This window comes from Pristis pectinata, chromosome 3, assembly GCF_009764475.1.
Source record: "Pristis pectinata isolate sPriPec2 chromosome 3, sPriPec2.1.pri, whole genome shotgun sequence".
Classification (NCBI taxonomy): Eukaryota; Metazoa; Chordata; class Chondrichthyes; order Rhinopristiformes; family Pristidae; genus Pristis; species Pristis pectinata.
Window position 1 is genome coordinate 98,300,612 of NC_067407.1, and position 19,561 is coordinate 98,320,172.

A 19,561-nucleotide genomic window follows, 5' to 3' on the forward strand; every position below is an offset into this window, starting at 1 on the left:
CCAGGCAATAACCATCTTCCACAAGAGAGAACCTAACATTATTAAATGTTCCTTGACATTTAATAGCATTACAGTCACCAAATCACTCAATGTCATGGGAAATACTGTTGACAAGAACTTCAACCGGACAGGCCACATAAATACTGTGGCTACGTGAGCAAGTGAAAAGTTGGGACTGCTGTGACAAAAGACTCACCACCTGATACTCGAAATCTTTTTCATTATCTACAAGATGCATGTTAGGAACATGGTGAAATATTCTCCATTTTGATGAATGCACAGCTCCAAAAGCATTCAAGAACATAGAACATTACAGCACAGTACAGGCTCTTTGGCCCATGATGTTGTGCAGACATTTTATCCTACTTAAAGATCTATCTAACCCTTCCCTTCCATATAGCCCTCCATTTTTCTATCATTCATGTGCCTATCTAAGAGTCTCCTAAATGTCCCTAATGTACCTGCCTCCACCACTTCTGCTGGCAGCGCGTTCCACGCACCCACCACTCTCTGTGTAAAAAAAACTTATACCTTCCTCCAATCACCTTAAAATTATGCCCATTCCAACCCCCCCCGCCCCCCTGTGTTAGCCATTTTTGTCTGGGAAAAGTCTCTGCCACTCGATCTATGCCTCTCATCATCCTGTACAGCTCCATCAATTCACCTCTCATCCTCCCTTGCTCCAAAGAGAAAAGCCCTAGCTCGCTCAACCTATCCTCATAAGACATGCTCTCCAAATCCAGGCAGCATCCTGGTAAATCTCCTCTGCATCCTCTCTAAAGCTTCCACATCCTTCCTATAATGACGTGACCAGAACTGAACACAATACTCCAAGTATGGTCTAACCAGTTTTCTAGAGCTGCAACATTACCTTGCGGCTCTTGAACTCAGTACCCCGACTAATGAAGGCCAACACACCATACGCTTTCTTAACAACCCTATTAACCTGCGAGGCAACCTTGGAGGATCTATGGATGTGGACCTCATGATCCCTCTGTTCCTCCACATTGCTAAGAGTCCTGCCATTAACCTTGTATTCTGCCTGGATAGCATTCAAGATGAAGCAGCCTGGTTGTTTAGCACTCCACATAATGTTCTATACATTCATTCACTCCAATTCTGGTGTACTTTGGCTACAGGGTCTTCCATCAACATGATGCATTGCAATTACCTGCCTGCACCTCTAAAAGCTGTAGTCTTTACCGCCATGAAGGACACGATCATCAAGTACATAAGAACATCAACACCTGCAGTTTCTACTCCAAATTGCACACCACTGAATTGAAACTATATTGTTCCTTCATCATTGCTGGATTTAAATCCAGGCACCCTTCCCTGGCAACATTTTGGGAGTACTTTTAGAAGGACTGCAGTGATTCAAAAAGGTGGTTCACCCCTACCTTCTCATGGCCAATTAGTTTAGGCAATAATTTCTGGCCATATTCAAAACAAATTATGAATAACTGGAAACAAAGTTGTAGACTGGTATGAATCAGACTTACAAGAAAGGATGAGGTTGGAGTTGGTAAACGTTGGGGGCAGTGATTATGTTGTTAGATAGCAGGGAAAAGGATGTACATGAAAACTTGTACGGATAAGACCAACCTAAATTGCAATATGTACTTAAAAACATTGTGACCAAGATGTGGACAAGACACACCATTGCACAAAGGTAATGGTTTTTTTTATGAATAGCAATAATATGCAAATCAAATACCACAGATGCTGTAAACCTTAAATAAAAGCAGAAAATGCTGGAAACACCCAGCAGTTCAGGCAGCAACTGTGGAAAAAGAAATAGAGTTAATGTTTTGGCTCAAATCCCTGTGTCAGAAGTGTAGAATAGAGAAAATATGTTAGTTTTAAGTTGCAGAGAGGATAGAGAGGAATGAATATGATAAAGGGAGTATCTCTGATAGGTGATGTCAGGATTGCCACGGTGATAAAATATTAATGGAGCCATTTGGTTGATTGGTTAATGAGAGTTGGAGAGAGAGAAAAATGTAAAAAGTGAGAAATGCAGTCCTTTGAGTCTACTGCACCATTCATCAAGATCATTGCTGATCTTTTACCTCAGTGCCATTTTCCTGTACCATTGCCATGCCCCTTGATTCTTTCGATTTCTGTTTTTAATGAATGTAATGACTGAGCCTCCACAGTTCCCCAGGATAGTGAATTCCAAATGTTCACTACTCTGCATGAACACATTTTGCCGTATCTCTGTCCTAAATGGTCTACTCTGTATCCTGAAACTGACCCCCTCATTCTAGGCTCCTCAGTCAGAGTAAACATCATCCCTGCAACCAGTCTGTAAAGACCTGTAAGAATTTTGTAACGTTTCTCTATAAATACATAGTTAATGTCTGATTTCAAATTTGTAATGATTAACTGGTATATTTTGTGCACACAGGGGATTAATGGTCTGTATGTATTTATTACTTGATGAAATGTGCCCTTCGGCTTATAGCATTTTCTTTGCTGTTTATAGCATCACCTAATAAAGGCAGTTGCACACTGGAAGGTACCTTTAAGAATTGAGTGCACTATGTGGTATGGCCTTGATACGTTGTGCATGGCTGCCATCAATAAAAGTTCCATTGTCCATGCTAGCTAATTTGAATGATAGTTCTTGTGGTAACAGTAAAGAAAACCACAGGAGCTACTGGCAGCGTGTCGGTGCACATAACTTGTGGGCCGTCATAGTAAAATCTAATGTGTTGCTGAAAAGAAATGTGTCGGCTTACTCGTAAAATGCCTTGAGGTGTTATGGTCATTTTTCCCATTCGTGGACTCAAAAAATTTTCTATGTTGTTTATCAAGCACTATCTAATAAAAATCTCCCAAAGTTTCCTCCCTGATTTTTATCCAGGGATTCTTACTGGAATCTAAAAATGTGAATATTGAGTGAGAAAAGAACTGATAAATTTTGGCACCTCATTGATATCCTATAAACATACAGATGAATCTTAACCAGCAAATTCAGTGAGTTGTGGTTGAATGAGGTATTACATCTTTAAAAATCTGAATTCTTGCAACAGCTCACCCACATCTGGCAGGCAATCTACACTTAGGAGGTAACTTCATCAATTAAATATTTGAACAAGGCTGTGTGACTTGTATTTGATTTATTTTTTAATTTTAACTGAGGCAGCTGGGTTTTGCAGGCATTGGGAACCCAGCAGCTGAAGAGAAGCCAAAATAGCTTCAAGAGGAAGGTAAGTCCTTCCCCAGCACCTCCTCCCTCTTACTGCAGACAAGCATCAGACCTCAATTCTTCTACTGTCAAGCAACAAGCAGTGGACTTATAGCTGCATGTTGCTCTTCAGTGCTTCTTGCCCAACTGGAAGCTTATTCCAGTCAGGCAGGAAATCTGTCAAACCAACGATGCAGTTTCAAAGTAAAAACTCCGGAGCATGCAAATAAAATCTAATCTCCCCACAGAAACACTGCATTCTCCCCTTTGCCATCCACCACCCCTACCACACTTGCATAAGCTGCCTTGCCAATGGAGGGTCAGTAGGAACAACATATTACTGTCATAGTCTTAATAACAATTCTGTTCTAAATTATTTTGTAATTTGCTTTTAGAAAGGTAGAATAATTGTGAGATACAAATCCAATTTCTGTTCATTTAATCTGAATAATGTTCTTCATACAGGGTGACGAGATGAAAAAAGTGGGAATACAGCCGATGCCTATGATGGACAGGGATAAAAATGATGAGATCCCCGAGGGCCAGGTAAATAACTTATTGAATTTGAGAAAGCAACTGAGCTTCAGAATATTAAGATTGTTCAGTAAGTGGGATTCACTTGAGAATTTTAAAGACTTCATTAACCATCCTGGCTGGTATTTTACTTGAACTTCCTTGATCATGATTTAATATTGTGCTAATGCTAATATTCGAAGTTGATTTGCATGTACATGGCCAGGACAGTTAACATCACAGTCAAATTCTTAATTTTCTCCCCTGAAAAGAAGTTGAGCTTCTTTCTTCTTAACACGTAAAATCTGAGAATCATATCTATTACTAATCTCTGACCAATTAAAGGTAAGGTATTCAAAACTACATCCTACGTCAGCTGCAACCTTTGCAATACTTTGGTTTGTAGAGGCAGTTTAAATTATATGGCCTAACTTCTGTGATCAAGAAATCCAACCCTATCACTGCAATTTTTGGATTACCAAGGATAGAGTCTGGCCATTTATCTGCTTCCGCTAACCATGTGATTGCCTTTGTTACATTAATGGCCAAACGATCCATTTTGCTTAAATGGAAGGATCCGATACGCCCTACTACTTTTCAATGGTTCTCTCAAGCTATTATCATGTTTAAACTTGGAAAAAATTAGGAGTGGTACTGTTGATCCTTTGCTTAAATTTGAAGATATTTGAAGTCCATTTATTCATTATTTTTACATGATATAGATCCCCTTTCAATAACTTTCCAACTTAGAGGAACAGAGTTGATGGCAGAGGGCAGAGTACAGGGTAAACGGCAAGGTACTTGGCAGTGTGGAGGAGCAGAGGGATCTGGGGGTTCATATTCACAGTTCGTTGAAAGTTGCCTCACAGGTGGAAAGAGCAGTTAAGAAGGCCAATGGGATGTTGGCTTTCATAAATCGTGGGATTGAGTTTAAGAGCCGCGAGGTTATGATGCAGCTTTACAAAACTCTAGTTAGGCCACATTTAGAGTACTGTGTTCACATCTGGTCGCCTCATTATAGGAAGGATGTGGAGGCATTGGAGAGGGTGCAGAGGAGATTTACCAGGATGCTGCCTGGATTGGAGGGTATTGAATATGAGGAGAGGCTTAAGGTGCTAGGGCTTTATTCACTGGAAAGGAGGATGATGAGAGGAGACATGATAGAGGTATATAAAATATTGAGAGGAATAGATAGAGTAGACAGTCAGCGCCTCCTTCCCAGGGCACCAATGCTCAAGACGAGAGGTCATGGCTTTAAGGTTATGGGTGGGAGGTTCAGGGGAGATGTCAGAGGGAGGTTTTTCACCCAAAGAGTGGTTGGTGCATGGAATGCACTGCCTGGGGTGGTGGTGGAGGCAGATACATTGAACGGGTTCAAGAGCTTGTTGGATAGGCATATGGAGGAACGTGAGATAGAGGGATATGCGGGAGGAAGGGGTTAGGTAGTGTGAGGGTGGTCTGATGGACGGCACGACACGGTGGGCCGAAGGGCCTGTTTTGTGCTCTATGGTTCTATGGTTCTATGGACATAATATTGCTCTGTTTCTACTGAGAAATTTTAGTTCAGTTTTCTTTTGTTTTCTTTTAAATTTTTCTATTTAGCTTAGTTTGGTTTGATATATTGTTCATAATTTTTCTTATTGATTTGTTTTTTTTCTTTTTTTATTTATATAATAAATCTTTTTCTTTCCTTTCTTTTATATTATATTCATTTACTAAGAGATCATTGGATCTACAGATTTTTTTATATTTTATTGTTCTTTATGATTATCTATGCTATGATTGTTCTCCTGATCTCTTTGTATTACATGTACAAACATTGATGTTATATATTAATCTGCATTAATTTGAAAACTAATAAAAAGATTGAAAAAGGAAAAAAAAAGAAATCCAGGAGCTCGACAACCACAATTAGTCTTTAGCTAAGAACATTTGTAACAGAAGCAGGAATAGCCCTATGAACCTTTAGCTTGCTCTGCCATCCAATAAGATCAGGGCAGATCTTTCACCACAAGTCCATTTCCCAACCCATACACAGTGATACCGTTAATGAGTAAAAATCACTTGGTCTCCACTTTGAATATGCTGAGCTATTATTCAGTTTCTAATGCAGAGACTTTCAAAAATTTACAACCCTTCAAGTAAGGACATTTCTCGTATCTTAACTTTTCGTAACCAAACCCTTGTAGAGTCATAGAGTAATACAACATGGAATCAGGCCCTTCAGCCCAACTGGTCCATGCCGACCACAGCATCCTCCCTGCTAGTCCCAGTTGCCCACATTCGGCCCATAACCCTCCAAGCCGCTCCCCTTCATGTACCTATCTCAATGTCACTTAAATGTTGCATTAATCCTCAGCAATATCTCTTAGTTCTGTATTTTTCAATCTGATGAAACAACTCTCAGCATCTACCCTGTCAATTCCTCTCAAAATTTAAACGTCATAGTGAGCACAGGTCAAAATCTGACCCACAGCAAAGGCGACAGTGCAATGGTATGAATGTAAAAGAAATGGCCCTGGGAGTCCTCAACATTGACACCAGCCACACAAAGTCTCAAGGCATCTGAGCAAACAGAGGCAAGGAAACTCCTGATTACCAACCACATTCTCCCATAACTGATGAATCAGTGCTTCTTTGTGTTAAACAACTTATACTATGAATGGTAGGGCACTACAGAGTGTAGTGGAACAGAGGGACCTAGAAGTGCATACATCATTGAAAGCGGCATCACAGGTAGACGGGGTGGCAAAAAAGGCATTTAGCATGCTGGCCTTCATCAGTCAGGGCACTGAGTATAGGAGCTAGGACATTATGTTGCAGATGTATAAGTCGCTGGTGAGGCCGCACTTGGAGTACTGTGTACAGTTTTGGTCACCTTGTTATAGGAAAGATGTGGTTAAACTGGAAAGGGTGCCGAAAAGATTTACAAGGATGTTGCCAGGACTAGAGGGCCTGAGATACAGGGAGAGGTTGGCCAGATCTTTGTTCCTTGGGAGTGTAGGAGAATGAGGGGTGACCTTATAGAAGTTTATAAGATCATGAGTGGCATAGATAATGTAGATGAATAACAGTCTTTTCCCCAGGGTAGGGGAGTCTAAAACTAGGGGGCATAGATTTAGGGTGAGAGGGGAAAGATTTAAAAGGGACTTGAGGGGCAACTTTTTCACACACAGGGTGGTGAGTATATGGAACAAGCTGCCAGAGGAAGTGGTTGAGGCAGGTACAATAGTATCATTTAAGAAGCACTTGGATAGGTGCATTCAGGGTTGGGGCTAAGAGGGATATGGGCTGAACGCAAGAAATTGGGACTAGATGGGGGGGGTGTGGGGAGGCACCATGGTTGGCATGGACTTGTTGGGCCGAAGGGCCTGTATCCGTGCTATATTGCTCTATGACTCTGACAGTAAAAAAAAGTACTGAAAGTAGTGAGGGATCAAATTACCTGGATGGGGGACTTTGGTATCCATCAAATTGATTGAAGACTGGCTTCTGTGATGCTCAAGGTCTCAAGAGGAAAATCCATCTCAGCTTCCATTTGGTAGTACCACCCTTGACCAATTTGGCCATATCCAGAAAACACAACTGCCTGTTTGGATGAAAAGCAATTGGTGAGCAAACCAACCAAGAGATGACCTGCCCTCAACAATCTACATATTGCAGATGCATTTGTTTATAAATCATTGATAGAAGTGGCCACTGCATAATCCTTGAGAAGTAAATTCTTGTCTTCAGTCAGCGGTTACCATTTTCTATGTTGTGTGGCACTATCATTGTGCTAAATGGGAAAGGTCTGGAAGCTCAAAATTGGGTATCCATCAGCAGAAGTGTGCACCAGCACCATCTGTATGGCCCAGCAAATCACTCGTTTTACCATTGCAATCAAACCAGGGGAGCAAGCTTACTTCAACAAGCAGTGTGGATGGATATGCCAGCAGCAGCACAGTACCAAGCATATCTAAAAATTTGGTCCAACGGATCTAGCACTGGACAGTGATGGATAATTAAACAACTAATGAGAGGAGAAGGCTCAAATAATATTCTCATTGATGGCAAAGCCCAACTTGTGATTGTCAAGACCAGGCCAAAGCATTTACAATCACCTTCAGCCAAAAGAATCAAATGGAAGATTCACCTCAGATTCCTCCTGAGACTCCCTCCATCACAGAAGCCAGTCTTCAACCAATTTGATTCACTTCATGTGTTTAAAGGATTTGCTAAGAGCATTGTATGCAGCAATGACTATTGGATCAGATGACCTCTCTGTTGAATGCTAGTAGCCCATAACTAGCCATGCCCCGAGCCAAGCTTTTCCATTCAGTTACACATGATCAACTATATAGAAAATTGCCATCTACAATGAAAGGACAATTTCAACTCCATGCAATCTCTCTACTCTCAATTATCAGCAATGTGATGGAAGGTACTGGGGGATGCCGTCAAGCAACACTTACTCAGCAGTAACCCATTCATCAATATTCAGTTTGGGTTTCAGTAGTAACACCGTGGGCAGCACATTTAGTGCTGTTGCCTCACAGCTCCAGGGTCCTGGAATCAATTATGACCTGGGGTGTTATCTTTGCCAAGTTTGCACATTCTCTCCATGACTGTGTGTGTTTCCTCTGTGTGCTCTGGGTTCATCCCACATCTCAAAGGTGTGCTGGTAGGTGAATTGGCTGCTGTAAATTACCACTCTGTGTGAGTTAATGCTAAAAGAATCAAAAGGGTTAATTAGACATAGCTGTGAGAGAATAAGCTTCAGGGGTACAGGGAAGTAAGGAGAGGCAGAATGGGACCAAAGGGACTGCTCCTCTGGCCTCCATGTTATGAGTGTAGGATGCCCTGCTCCTGATCTCATTACAGCCTTGGACCAAAGAGCTAAAATCCAGAGGTAAAGTAAGAGTGACTGCTGTTGACATCAAGGCAGCATTTGACCAAGTATACTATCTAGGAAGTCCTGGTAAAACAAGGAGTCAGTGACCATCTAGGGAAAAACATTCTGAGGTTTGGAATAAGGAAGGTGGTTGTGACTGTTGATGGTCAATCATCTCAGCCCCAGGACTTTTTTCCTCATTTGAAATACTCTGCCATGTACTTGTGAACTCAGCCAATCTAGAGTCTAAAATTTGAAACCAACTTGTACAGCCTCTGAAATGCAAAGGTTTGGATAGTACAGCCCGACAGAACCCTGAATCTCATTGGAAGTATTGCAGTCAGTCCTGTGCATCACACTTCAGGATGGATGTATTAGTCTTGGAGGATATGAAGGTTAAAAGGAATAAATTATGAGGCTGCATAGACAGTCCTTGTATTCCTTTGAATGTAGAAGATCAAGGGGTGATTTAATTGAGATGTGTTAAGATGATCAAAAAAGTTGATAGGGAGAATAAAGTTAATTTACTTCCTTTGGTGGAGGGGCGGAGAACAAGTAAGATCAAAGAATTGGAGCAAAGCCGTTCAGGAATTGTGCTTTTTTAAATAACAGCTGTTGAACAGCAATGGAACATTTTAAAACTAAGTTTTATTAGGCATTTTAAGGATTACAGAACCAAGACTGTAGTGAGAGAGGTTAGGTTTACCTTCCTGATGATGTGTTGTTGCAGGAGTAATCCTGCTCAGTAGGAGAGGAACCACAGGTTCAGTCATTTGGCAGATGTGCTCAGCTGAGGAGCCAATAATGCAAAGCTACCATCTAAGTCAGAATCCCACCTAACTTTACAACTTACAAATACAAATCCTTTTTATTTGCCATTCTTCTCTGGTATTTCAATCAATGATGCTTTTTCAAAAATATTCTGAAAGGTAATTTCAGTTGCAGAATGAGTCCCGCTTAGACTGAGATAAATATTGATCGTCATCTAATTGAATAAAAGAACAAGCTTGAGGAATATAACTCTTATTCTATTAAGTGATTTATGATGACTTAAAGAAAGCCATTTCTATTTTCCCTTTGCACAGGTTGGTTTCTACAATGCTGTAGCCTTGCCTTGCTATCGTATACTTGCAGAGATCTTTCCAGCAAGCACTCAGCTGCTAAAATCTTGCAGGTAGGAGTTTCCATCACAGAAAAGTAGAAACAGGGTATCTGTCTTAATTTACATATTTAAATTAGATATTACAATTCATCCAACCCTTTTTTTGAAATAAATATATTTAAATGCAGGGGAAAAAAGTGAAAAGCATGAATTGTTTGGTAAGGATTCTTGTAGATCTTTTTAATGACCTCAGGAAAGTATGATTTATCTAAATATAAGAACTTACTGCCAGAAGTTCTATTGTGGAATAGAAATTGAATATCAACAAGCTTAAAGGATAACCTTGCAACCACCAATCTTCATCTTTATCCAATAAGTAAATCAATATTAATTGTGGGAAAACTCAGCTCTTCCATCAGTACTAAATTTTTCAATTGCAATTATGTGGTTTCCATAATTGTTTGACACTATTATTTGTATTAATTTGCTACCTTTCATGTACCAATTAATGTCAACAGTGGGATAGGTAAAGATGCTTGACTCCCATCATTCTACTAAATACGTTAACTTCATATGTTTTTTGCAATATGTTATATTCACATTGCTTCTACTTGAAATAGAAAAGTTGTACTTAAGGCTGTAGCCTGGAGATCTTTACAAAATAAGGTAAGTCTTGCTTCAAAATCTCTGTAGTTTGCAGATTCCATAACCCCACAATTACAGTGCTTTTCCATTTATTCAGAAATCTAGCATCTGTCAAGTTTTATCAACAATTTTAAAAAGTTTGAAGGAAATGTTTCTTAATCAGTTATTTCAGCTATTTAGGTCAAGAATGATGAAAAAAGTCCTGTATGATGAATAAAGTAGAAGTATGGGGGAAAAAATCTCATGCTTTCTTTCTCCCAAAACAAGATAATGTAGCTTTGCTGTGATACCAAACATCAAACCCAGTTAGTTCATCTCAGATGGAAAGGTGGACTTCAGCAATATATAGAGGAGACTTTGTAGACGTATTTGATTTGCTACCCTTCCACGAGCAATGACTTGAAGAGTGATTTAATAAGTTCATCAATACCATGAGGGCATATCGAAGGAATCATGATATTAGGGCAAACCTGCTTCCTTCTGGTACTTTGGGGAATTTTGACCTCAAATCAGAAAGAGAAAATGGAAAATGCATCGTTGTCTATCCACCCCAGTAAAGGTAAGGCTTCTTTCAATTATTGTAATACAGCCATTATTGATTTATTATGGGGGTGGTCTTTAAATACAGCTCTGAAGGTATTACAACAAGTTCTCCAAGACAGTAGATGTCTAGATTAATGATGCATTTTGGAGGAATGTAGAATGTTTTGCCAAGTATTGTGAACGAAGTATAAAAAGGGTAAGCAAAATAATTTCAGTTCTTTATAATAAAACAGATTACATTTTTAACATTCTATTTAAATGAGCATGGTTGCAAACGTCAAGAGTGATTAAAAGAAATCTTGAAGAGAATGTGCCGATCATCTGAGTACATATTGTGAACCCAGGGATAGAATGCAGAATCCTGTCACTCCATTGTTTAAATGGTATTAATTACATCACATGATCCAACTTCAGAAGGCAAATATACACTCCCATTACATTGTGGTTGATTCTGTTTGCGCAAGATTCCTCATCCATTGTGTTGGGGAATTTATAGTAACACCTTCAAACCGTAAAACCACGAGATTAATTTATTCAGTGTGAAGTAGCTAAAAGAATAACACTGGTTTCGGACTACTGATCACAGTCTAGGTACAAATCCAGGAAGATTTTGTTTGAAACTTCTTCGAAGATGTTACAGAAAAGAGAATTTTTTTAAATGTCCCATAACTAAATTAAGTTTTGTAGAATTCAATATGGTATTTGCCCTTACCAGCCAAAGAAACAGGTAATACAAAAATGTAACAAGCAAAAGAGAATCCTATAATTACTCATTATAAACAAAGATGCTTCAGTTTTGTCAAACCATACATCAAGAATTAGTTAAAGTAGATTTTTTTGGCATCGTTATCAAAAGAATATGAATATTTAAATGACTGAATTGATCTTTTCTGTAACTGGACATGGTAGCCGTGGGTGGTGGGGGGGGGGCTGTAATTGTGTAAATCTTTTCTAGACACCAAAAGCAAGAAAGAATCCTAATTTAAAAGGTATTTTGATGGCCAAATCTGGACTCCAGGTTGAATAATTACCCAGTCTTACAGGTAGATTAATGATTGGATTCTGCGGGATTCACCTTCGTTATATTCCTCATCTTCTGTAGTTTCTGAATGAAGCAGATGTAAAAAGCTGGTGACCAGATACAGTCCCACCTCATCGTCATGCCCAAGGAAAGTCTTGCCTTCCTCTCAAGTCAGTCCTTGGCTTCGAACCTCAACTTGTTGGGAGGCTCCTCAGATATTCTTTTATGTCCAACCGTAATCCTTTATTCTATGATGAATATGGGAATCTTAACCATCATATTTTTATATGGTAATAACAAATCATATCACGTGGTAACAGGCTACCTCACCTCTTTACAGAACCACCATTGGTTGGCTTTAATACGGTCTATTTACTGTTGATGCAGTTATACTGTATGTAGCTTTGAGTAATGAATTTTTGTGTGACATTTAATGTGTAAACTAGTAGCTTTCTTTTATGTATTAACTATGCGCCCTGTTTTTTTTTAAACAGAAACTTACCAGCATTTCTGGTATCATACTAGAATATATTGATGTAACAAGGAATAACTAAGTAATGGACCACATAATCATGAGGAAAATGTACTGCATGAGGATTCTGGTGGTTTCAAGCTATTGACTGGCCTTTCTCATTTACTTGCAGAACACAGCAAGACAACTTCCACTTAGAAAGCATTACAACAGTTGTTCACTGTTGGAATTATTAGATTCCATAGATAGCACTTTGAAAAATGCCTAAGGTAGTTTTGAAGAAATTAAATATTCAAATACACCTGCCATCTTCCTCATATGACTGCTGTCTTAATTTATCTTGCACTTCACTCTGAGATAAAGCAAGTGTGGCAACTGCAAAGAGTCAGTGAAGCAGATTATAGTCACAATAGGAGCATATCTCATGAATGCCCACACTGTTATTTACATATACTTTGGGGTTTATTTATGAAAAAAATTGAATAGCTGATGTTAACTCTCATGATAAGGATTGCAACCTTTTAGGAGTATTTCAGAGAATTCATAGATGCCTGCATGAATGCACATCATGATGACCCAAAAATTTCGAACACATGACATTTGGCACTCATTGTTGTCTTCTTTAACCTAAACAAATGCACCAATGGCAATGTGGATCTTGCCTCACAGTGTACTGCTTAAAGAAACTAGAACATATGATGTTTAGTGATGCTGCTGCAACTATCATAAATATGGAATAGACTTGATGATCTAGCTATTTCTCTACTTGTCAAATTTGTACTTTTTCTATGAAATACTATAAACTACTTAGGGAAACAAAACACATTTTCTTAGATTATCATTCTTATTTTGCAGACAATTGTATATTTTGCGGAATACATATTAATGTAATGGTAATATTTGATAGCAGACAATTATATATTTCACAGAACACATATTAATATATGTTAATATTTGATAGCCTAAGACTCAACAAAGTCTAGAATTGGAATCATCTGGCTATTTTGTATCATTGTTCATTGTGAACCAACTCATATGTAACCAGATTAGACCATTTGACTAACAGAAAATCCTGAAGCTCATTGATAATAAATTAGGTAAATCGGGGGTATGTGATTTTGGTGTATTTGAATGGACTTCAGACTTGTATACATTTATTGGTAAAAATGCTAGGTTGAAAAAGAAAATGGCCTTGATCATTATGAGATCTTTAATTCCTTGATTATGAAATGATGGGAGATTTTTTTAAAAATAAGTTAAGACATCAGGTACATTAATCATTTTGAGAGAGTAAGATAGTTTCTGCTAAAATTAGTGTACTATGTTAAAGTAGTGTTGCATTAAGCACTTTAGTTGTAAATAAAAATGAGCCACACTGCATTAGATAAAAGAATAATTTATACTGTAATTCACAAATTTATACAATTATGAATTTTATCCAATGGCCACTCAATATCTAATCTGAAATTACTAAACATATAAAATTTATTTAACAAAAAAGTATTGTACCATCAATTTGCAATAGTATATCCATTTGGCAGTCCTTTATAATGTATATACAGTAAAGGAGTCCATAATGATCTTGTACACTGAAAGTAATATTTATTGTAAGTAGGTTTTGCATTTCATACAATGAGTTCTACTTTTGACAAAGAGATCTTAATTACCAACTGTATTTGGAATTATGGTCATTTCATTTACATAACCTGGTGTCAAAATTGAGATCAGTTTGATTCAAATAATTTCTCTCCATGTTAAAAAGCAGCCTCTTAGGCAGTGGGTATGTGCCCATTGCAACTGCACCGGAAGTATTTACTTGGATATTTTTGGTTTTTTTTTCATGTTTTATTGTACTGTTAATGTTCTTTACCAAAAGAGGATTAGGCACTGAACTTGGCAAAACACAATGAATTGCAGAGTTAAGATTTTTAAATTAGAATTTGGTGAGAATGGGAACTAGATCACTGAAGGTGTTAAGTAATTTAAATGAAGGTGCAAAAGTAAATAATATAACTAATTAGATCTCAGGGGATGAAGGATGCTTAGGGATCCTAATTGCTTCAGATAAATGTCTACAGTCCATGAGTAATAAATAAGAACTGAGAGGACACTAAACTAAAACATGTATAACATTGGATCTTATAGATCTAGATTGAAGAAAAATCATGGGACCCAATGCTTGCAGCAAGGACACTTCATGTTTGGGCAAATTCTGGTGTCTGAGCTTCAGAAATTTGCTGCAGAGCAAATGGGATGCTGAGAATTTCCAGAATATGGCTGCCCCGCTGCTACAGGGAGTTCAAGGAAAAGACAAATGAGTAACCGTCTGGCAGACTAGATGACAGCTAGTACAGGTCTCCTGAGGAATGAAGATGGATTTGGTGATAATATGCAGAACTGCATAGAATGTGGCATATAAGGTGATTATGATATTGTGGTAACAATTGGCTACATGGTTCAAACATAGGAAGAGTTCAGGTCTATTATTTTTGGCTACAATGTATTCATGTAATATAGGAAAAGGAAAAAAAAGGAATGTTTTCTTGATGGACATTTGGGGAGTTGCAGATCACAATAGTATTGGTTTATAGTAGTTACTGGAAATGACAGTGGAAAAAATGTATGTGATCTCTCAATTGAATGAGTGATTAATGTCAGCGAGTTAAATATCATTTGGCCTGAGGATTATATTGGAAGTTAAACCACTACAACACTTTAAAAGAGAAGTTTGTTTGAGTTCAGATAGATAGATTTCCACAAGGAGGGCAAGACAGAATGTAGTGGAAAATGTAGAGAAAATTGGGATTGTTCTCCTTAGAACAGAGAAGCCTAAGGTATTTAAAACCATGATGGGTTTTGAGTAAATGAGGAAAAACTTCATCCAATTGCATAAGTGTTAATAACCAGAGGATACTGATTTAAGGTAATTGGCAACAGTTATGATCTGAAATGTGTTGTTTGAATAAATCTTGAGATGTAAATTTCAGGAGAAAGAGCAAGGAAAGAAGACTAAAACAGATAGCTCTTTAGAAAGAGTCGACATCATGGTCTGAATTATCTCTTCCAGTGAAATGTTGTCATTGTATAATACTTTTCTGTGCATTGAATATGTTGATTTTGTTAAATGTTGGTTTAAAAGAATCTTTCAGTATATTCAAAAGAAATGTCCCTAATGTGCATCTGATGCAGGTTCTTTGTCCCATAACTGGTTTGCAAGGAGAGAGGTAGAATACATTCCAGTGGAGTGGCGCCATCTGTTGATGAATATATGTTTTTTGAAATTATTGGATTTTAATTATACGTTAGCAAATTTATCCTCATGACAAAGGAGAAAAGCATTCTAAAGTTATCATTTCCATTTCTGGTTTCCAGAGAGAATCTTGCTCAGTGGGAGAAGATAGTACAATCAAGAGGTGCCTCAGGAACAACTCGAAACCCAACAGCCCCTTTGAAGAACAGCCCTGTAAAAATTGAGAACTAATGGAACCAATACTCTGAAATGAATGCTCCACTGTTAAGTGTTTGGCTCCAAACTGAAGAGGAGCCTGTAACTGTTGGTGATACAGTAACATTACCTCATGAATCCATGACAACATGACTCCCTTTCTAGTTGATAACACTAGACATCTGGAAACTTAACATTTTGTAAGGCATCAGATGTAACTGAGCAAATCTGTTGTGTCTGAAAATAACATGATTTTTTAAGAGAACATTGGCCCTTAACCATATGCTGTATTGCTGTGGCCTTAATATACTTCTAAACAGGGAGGTACTTTCCATGCAATTGTATGCTAGGTGTAGCATCTGCAGTGGTACTTAAAATAATCTGTCTAGGTTGAAAACAGTACTGGTCTGAAATCATTATTTTCGTTATAAGTAGTTTATATATTAGTATGAATGTTGGTAGAAGATATATATATAGAAGGAGGTTGCATTGTAGTAGTTGTAGTCTGAGAGTGACAAATATTGTTAAATTATTACTTAAACTGATGACAGCATGCATCAGACATGCATCAGATGTGCAAATTGCAAAAAATAAGACAGATCTTTCAGCCATCTTCGAACTATTTCCAATCTAGAACAGCGAAGGAAATTCATCATCAGATTTCTATTGGGGGTGTAAATGAATGCAAGTCATGGGATGAAGAATTTCTTTGTAGGAAAGACAGAAGCAATGTTTTCCTCCTGACCTGTAACAAGCTGGTTTAGACATTTCATTTACGTCATTAGTTTGAGCAGTAATTTTGGTGAAAGGATGTATGGTGAAGGTGCTCCAGATTGGATAAAATCTTGGTAAACTTGACGTTGGTAATTTGAAATAGCAAAGCTAATATTTTCCCCATATCTAAACAGTAGCATGTAATGATGGGCAGAGGGAACAAGACAGCAGCAACAATTCAGTAAAAAGTTTGTCAAGATCTCAGCAGGATGGCAATTTTAAAAAGTTTTTTTTAAACCTTTTAGTTCTTAAATGGGTGAAGTGAGTGAGAGATGAGAAGTAAGAATTTACCTGCTTACTCAATGAGTGGCATTCTTGAGTTTGCAGGTTTGTGATGCATTATATCATAGGACAGATGTTCTCTCGATACAGGAGGCACCGAGTGACACTCATGGCTGCCCTACAGTGAACAATCACACCTGTCATTTGAGCCATCATAATGCCACTGATAGCTGAAGTAGTTGAATTGAACCCCAACCAGAAGTTCCAATGCTTTTGTACCCTTCAGCTGTTCCTACTCCAGAGTAAGGTACTAGATAAAAGTTTTGCATTTGAAAAGGAAAACATGAGAGCATCTGACAGGCACAAGGTAAGTAAACTACCTGCCAACAGATCAAAGGACCATATTAATGTGACAATGATTGCACAGATTTATTCCAGGAATGAATAATCTTTTTGTCTTCGTGGATCACTCATCCAAGTATTGTTCATTACCATATGCCACTTCTGAATAATGAGAATACTGAATAGCATTCACTAACCACCAATGAAATTAAAAATGAATCTTGCCGTTCAAGGTTTAGAAATAATTTGCACAATCTAAGTTATACAATCAGTAGCTTGGCAAACCTATGGAATAAGATTTACAAGTGTCAATAGAAATAGCCTAACCTCTGAGGCAAAGGCTTTAAGCATATACTGTCCTGCTTTCCTGACTAAAGTGGGATGTGTGATTGCTAGAACATTCCCAATAATTGAAAAAGAAATATTGGTAATATGATCTTGCATCCCCACGTCATGTTTGCTAGACAAAAAGAGATGATTCAGGGGAAGAGAAAATGGAAATTCTATCACGCATAACAAAGAATGCCCCTTGCATAAATGCTTTTAATCCTTATCTACTTCTGCACATCGATCATTCCACTTATAGTATCTGAACATTTAAAACATGCAAAATTGAAATATCCAAATTGGCAAAACATTGAATCCTTTGAACTTCACTTGCCTCCCTAACATCCATTGTGAAAGACATACCATAGAACTGATGGGCCTTTTCAAGTACTTCTAATATTGCAGTATGTTGCACTAGTCTACTCAGAATGCTGTCAATCTTGTTAGCGCTAGTTTCTTCTGGAAGTTTTAAAACTATTTTTTGCACTCTTTCATTGTACTTAATATAATGGAATGCTTTGTGTGCATGTAATATGTACAAACAAACTGGAACTTCATAACATATTACCAATCACGCCAGCTGCCTAAGCAGCTTCAACGTCACCTGTAAATATAAGAAAATGCTGACTAACTGTCCACTTTAGCTTTATTATAACATGTAATGTTTCAGTGTAACAAATGTTAATATTTAGGCAATTGTTTACTGCAAGTGATCTTGGTTATGTACATTTACAATGCAGAAACATAACATTGTTATTGTAAATTAATTTTTACACAGTATAGTATGTTGGTTTAAAAAGTCCAAAGTTTTGGATGGGCTTTTATGTTACAAGAGAAGTATTTCCAGAGTAGATGTGTGTTGACTAGTAACAGGACATACTCTGTAAGTAGAGAAAATGGAAAAAAATGCAAGTGCAATAATTTTGAGGTGTCTTAACTTCCAGTTTATAAATTATAAATATTGTATATGTTCTGTAAGTTTTCTTGTCTCTTCATTTGCAGTCTTTGTATTAAAAACCTATACTCTTTATGTTTGTACAATGGAGTATTTAAAGTCATTTATTACACTACTGATTATTTATAAATAAATGCTCAAACCAAACACAGAATAAGTAGGTATCAAAGTTTCTTAAGTTTATAATGCTATGGATGTATACTGTTGAAATACATAGAAAATGCCAATACATTAGTTTTTAACAGGATGGAGAAATGACCCGTACTTCATTAAATGAGAGCTCTTTAGCACTCCAGCTCAACCAACAGCACACACTGGGATTTTGGTTACTCTCAAGACCTTTACAAGTATTACCTACCCCTATTCCATCTGTTTCAAATATTATTTCGCTCTGTCCATGGTCCCACTGGTTTGACCTAGCCTAAAATAGTAAATGGATTACTCCATTTATACTGGAGTAAAACTTTGATAATCCTTTGAAACTTACTGGGCCTTGTTTGCCACAATCCTTTAAATTTACTGGGTACAATGGAAAATTACACTACCATGTAATGTCTAAAAAAAAATTGTGTGTGTGTTTGTTGGGGTGGGGGGGAAGGTTTGTTTAACATCTGATGGTCCAGAAAATCTGCTGGTCCAGCACCACTAAAGTCCCAAGTATGCCTGATTAACAGAATTATACTGCATAGACTTTGATATTACACACAGCACATATTACAGTTCAACAGTAAGGTGCAATTTTAGGTGAGTATCATCATTCTACAGTTTTTATCCTTAGTGCTATCTACTGATAGAATTGAGCTTTTGAGCAATTGATGTTTGGATGTCTGGATGTTACAATTTCTGGCCTTTCAACCATTATGACACTATGGACAAAGAAAAGATGGAAGTCTTTTTGGTACATATGGTGTTCACATTTATCGATCATTTATTCTGTTTTCGTAGAGAAGACTAAACATTAAGCTTCAGGTATCATAACCAAATACAATGATTTCTGTCCACCATCCACACAACACGTTCCCTAACAGTTGTCAAATTTAGGCTGTTAATGTCAACTGAAAAATTAAGCAGAGTTCAGGAGCAGATTAGTTCTATTCTTCAGATACATAATCTACGAAGTTGGTTTAAATCCAG

General features: G+C 37.6%; 1 protein-coding gene across 4 annotated transcripts in view; it reads left to right on the top strand.

Moving 5' to 3' along the window:
* Positions 1-18,484, top strand: part of pde10a (phosphodiesterase 10A) — a 296,991-nt gene extending 278,507 nt beyond the window's left edge. For all 4 annotated transcript variants that reach the window (XM_052012872.1, XM_052012873.1, XM_052012875.1 and 1 more), the window contains 3 exons: positions 3,659-3,739; positions 9,665-9,753; positions 15,735-18,484. In XM_052012872.1, the coding sequence (XP_051868832.1) occupies positions 3,659-3,739; positions 9,665-9,753; positions 15,735-15,843 (279 nt within the window). In that variant the 3' untranslated portion in view covers positions 15,844-18,484. The remainder of the gene's footprint in view (positions 1-3,658; positions 3,740-9,664; positions 9,754-15,734) is intronic.
* Positions 18,485-19,561: the final 1,077 nt, after the last annotated feature.